Source organism: Oryzias melastigma, linkage group LG13, assembly GCF_002922805.2.
Source record: "Oryzias melastigma strain HK-1 linkage group LG13, ASM292280v2, whole genome shotgun sequence".
Classification (NCBI taxonomy): Eukaryota; Metazoa; Chordata; class Actinopteri; order Beloniformes; family Adrianichthyidae; genus Oryzias; species Oryzias melastigma.
This window is the reverse complement of record NC_050524.1, coordinates 18,252,736-18,256,961: the sequence shown is the minus strand read 5'-3', so window position 1 is coordinate 18,256,961 and position 4,226 is coordinate 18,252,736. Positions and strand designations below refer to the sequence as shown.

The 4,226-nt window shown below is 36.0% G+C and overlaps 1 protein-coding gene across 2 annotated transcripts in view; it reads right to left on the bottom strand.

Moving 5' to 3' along the window:
• Positions 1-3,879, bottom strand: part of aifm4 (apoptosis inducing factor mitochondria associated 4) — a 10,696-nt gene extending 6,817 nt beyond the window's left edge. The window contains exons 1-10 of one of the 2 annotated variants that reach the window (XM_024277292.2): positions 3,750-3,879; positions 2,904-3,005; positions 1,883-1,992; positions 1,692-1,801; positions 1,346-1,390; positions 1,184-1,265; positions 713-825; positions 559-645; positions 399-490; positions 178-308 (exon numbers count right to left, since the gene is read on the bottom strand). In XM_024277292.2, the coding sequence (XP_024133060.1) occupies positions 178-308; positions 399-490; positions 559-645; positions 713-825; positions 1,184-1,265; positions 1,346-1,390; positions 1,692-1,801; positions 1,883-1,992; positions 2,904-2,992 (859 nt within the window). In that variant the 5' untranslated portion in view covers positions 2,993-3,005; positions 3,750-3,879. The remainder of the gene's footprint in view (positions 1-177; positions 309-398; positions 491-558; positions 646-712; positions 826-1,183; positions 1,266-1,345; positions 1,391-1,691; positions 1,802-1,882; positions 1,993-2,903; positions 3,006-3,749) is intronic. The other variant, XM_024277293.2, reaches the window with a different exon arrangement.
• Positions 3,880-4,226: the final 347 nt, after the last annotated feature.

Genomic DNA, 4,226 nt, shown 5'->3' with positions numbered 1-4,226 from the left:
ACGAAGCGGTTAAGAAGATGGATGGATGGAAAATCCACTTAATCTGACATTATCTTTATGAAAACTTGCGACCTTACCATTTCCACCAAGAAAAAAACCAAAACCATGAACCATCAGGGTGGAGGTTGTAAGGGGTATCCATGGATACAGATAAGCTATGAAGAAGACAAAGATAACCTATAAACGATGCTCCAATCACAACAGCTTTCTGCGTGGCGCCAGAGCTGTGAATCTCTTTGGCGTCGTCATAACTCTGCAGCAAATGGACGCCCTTCAAGTCCGAGCCTGGACAACTGAGCGGCCGCGCTCTGTCAGCAGAAGAGAAAACATTCAGAGTTTCACTCAGATTACTGTTAATGGAGGGAGTCACCAAAGAGGCTCCAGGTGAGGAGTCTTACCTGCAGCCTGTTGAGATGAGCAGCTGGTCGTAATGCTGCACAGCGCCATCACTCATCTTCACCACCTTGTCTGCAGGGTTCACCGACACCACCTGCGACGCAGCCCACACCCTGAGCACACAACTTTGTCGCTCACAAAGACTTCAAAAGTGCTTCTTACCTCTTTATTTGTCCACACTTCAATTCCATATTGCTGATAGAACTCAGCTGGTCGCAGCTGGATGCTGCTGCTTTCCACATTCATCACCTGAAGCGGATGACGGGTTAAGAAATGGTTTATTGGAGTGAGCTTTGTTTATTCCAGACATTCCTACCTTGCTCAGTTTGGTTTTGTCATATGGAGGCAGGCTCTCTTTGGTTATCATGATGATGCGACCTTGGTAGCAGTTTTGCCGAAGTGTCTCAGCGCAAACCTGAGCAGCAGGGCCTAAAAATATTACAAAATTACAATAATCCTCCAAGATATGTGAATGTAAAACCTTAAAGTCCCACTCCAATCATATTTTGACCTTTTATTTAGAATTATGCCGTTTTTAGACTAATTTTTAAAAAACAATGTCGTTTTCTAGAACATAGTTTCTACAGAGCAGCAGGGGTTCATCAGCAATTCACCTCTGAGTTGTGGGTGCGGAAGTAAACCTCCACTGATATCCCATCATCTCTTTGTTTACACTCTCTCCCGCTAGCTTACAGCCGATTTTAATCGGAGTTGGTCTTTAAATCACTGTTGCAATCTCAGTAAGAATCCCAAACAAGTTTTATTTTTTCTCATCTCTTAATCTTACCGCCTCCAACAAGTAGTACAGTATGTTTGGCGCCTGGTTCAAGCGTGCACATCTCCTTCACTCGCCTCGTCAACTTCAGAGACTAAAGGAAACGAATGCCGGCACTGATAAATAAATATTCAACAGAAACAAGTCATAATCACTTCAGGAGATGGAACTTACCTTTTTGTTGATAGAAACATAGACGTTGCCATCCTCGACCTTTACCTGTAACATGAATTCATGAATGTCAACAGCATTAAGAAAAAACAAAAAGACATTTAGGAAGATCAGCACTTTTCAACAAATCTGTTAAACATTTCTAAAAAGTTTGTTTTAATGTATAATCGTAGTAATAGTTTCTATGAGTATTTATGTGTTGTATTTTTTTCATGTAACAAATAAATCTGATCTGTTTCTGATGACTCCAAATAAATAAACTGTATTTTAAAACTGCAAAAGCAGAATGTTTTACTTGTAAATTGAAGACTCAGCTTTGGATGAAGGTTGTGTTTAAAAACTGTTTTACCTTATAGGTTGGTAGAGAGTCCAGACCTGGATAGTCCTCAATATCTCCAGTTCTCACATTAAAACAGGCTCCATGAAAGGGACATCTCACTCTCTCACCAACAAGCGCTCCTAAGAAATCCATTTTGCACATTTAAACATAACAGATTTGTACAGACGAAAAAAAAAGACTTACCTGAATTAATGGTTTACCTTTGATCAGAGGAGCGTTGTAATGAGAGCACCTGCCCCCAACCGCAAGGTACTGACCCTGTGTTCGCACCACAAGCACCTTTTGATCCTGCACAGTCACCTCTTTCATTCTTCAGAGACACAAAAAGGAGAAACAACAGGGATTGGATCAAATTTTACAGAGCCCCTAAGGGGAAAAAAAGTGAAAATAAATAAATAAAAAATAAAAGTTTCCAATACACACCTGAAACTAGAAGTTAAAAAAAAGGAAATAGAATTGATTTCTTATTTGCTCCTAAAATGAATTGATGTACACTTAAAACTAGAAGTAAAAACGGTAAAAAGAAAAAAAAATAGTACTGATTTCTTGTGTGCACTTAAAACAGTAAAACAAATATAGAACTGATTTTTCGAGTGCACTTAAAACTAGAAATAAAAACAGTAAAATTAGTTTTTAAAAAAAGAGAAATAGTACTGATTTCTTGTGTGTACTTAAAACTAGCAGTAAAAACAGTAAAAAAAAATTTTTTTTAAAGAAAGGAATGGTACTGATTTCTTGTGTACTTAAAATTAGAAGTAAAAACAGTACGAACTATTGGTTTCTGGTGTGCACCAGACACTAACCACACATTGAGAACAAAACTCAAAGTTTTAAATCAACATTTCTAAAATTGCATTAAAATCGTTAATTTTAAAACACATTTTTTGAAGTAGCAAAAGAAAATATTAAAATGTTTGCTTTCAAAATATTTGTCTTTGGTTTTAAAATAAATGTGCGCATTTGTGACACAACATTAATCAGATGCATTGTCTTGAAACTCGCTTTCTTTGATTTGGCGTTCTTAACTCTGACTTTAGTGTGATATTTGTTCTATCAAACACCCAATCACAAGAGGGTTCGTGCTGGTAAATAAAAAAGTAGAAACCAGTACTATTTTTTTCTTCAATGTCCCTTTAGTGGATCTGTACCAGAAGTAAAATTTAGTGCAAATTATATATACAAAAAATTAAATACATCTCAAAAAATGTGCCTGCTACTCACTGTCCATCATGGAGATCCGCTTCCTGACAAACCAGTTCTGTCACCTCCTCTTTCTCTCCACTTTGACCTGCATCTTGGAGAGTACTCATTTTCTGAAAGTCACTAAAATACATGTGTGTTGCAGTTACATGTAGTTATTATGGGTGGTACTTGGATAAACAAGGCCGCAGAAAGAACACAAAACCAGACATAAGTAAGTATGGACACACCTTTTGGTTGGCAAATAAAAAAAACAATGAAAGAGGGGAAAAAACTCAACGATCATTGAATCCTGTTACAGCATGTTTGAAAAATGAGTTAAGACAGCTTTACTTTTGTTAATAAAGCACCAGAGATTCATTGTTACTGAATAGATGTGGATTAATAGAGAGAAATAAATGTAAATACATTTTAAAAAGTCAAGTTAAACAAAAATTGAATTAAATAAAAAAAATTAAAGCAAAACATTAATTATAACATATTTTTAATAGAGAGAAAACTCCTCAGTCGCTTCAGGGACTACACTTGATCTGATTAAATTTATCTAACAAAAGTTTACAGTTTCTTTGGTCTCAAATTTATTTTAAGGATGACATTTTGTTATGATAAAGTGTTAGCGATCATTTCATGACCTTGTCTTGTGGTTTCAACGTCCTTGTTCAGTGAAAGAGGAAACTGAATTAAAGCACAATATCTGATCAACAATAGAACAATTGTAGTTGATAAAATCATGCAGATCAAATGAGTGGAAGTGAGTATGAGACAGGAAAAGAGCTAAATCACGGCGTAAATAACCTGCCGCTCTACATAAATGTCATTGAATCCACTTTAAAATATGTTTAAGTACATATTTACTGCTGTACTCACCTTGTTTCTATCACCCAGACAGCCTCTGTAACCCAGTCTCGACTGTAAAGATAGTAGAAGCCTTTCTGAATGACAGCAGCGAGCGCTGCTTCCTGCTACCGTAAGTAACGAGGGACAAACTAAGACATGCGCCCAACAAGAACGTTCTTCTTTATGCTCAAGTTGTACGATGACAAATTCAATTCTAAGAGCACTAAAATAAGCATATTATTATTATTATTATTAGTATTATTATTATAAACAAGTGAAGGTTTTCCAGATTCCTTGTATTTCTTACAAGATAATCAAGTTTAAATAAAATATGTGTACAAACAAACAAACAAGAATTGATGGCAAATCTATTCTCATTTGAGTTTCATAAAGTTCAACCCACTGTTGTTTTTCCATATCAAAATAGTACAAAGGAAGCATTATTAGAACATTATACCACACTGTGTGGTCACATGTCTTTACAAAATTCAAAGTTTTCCTTCACAT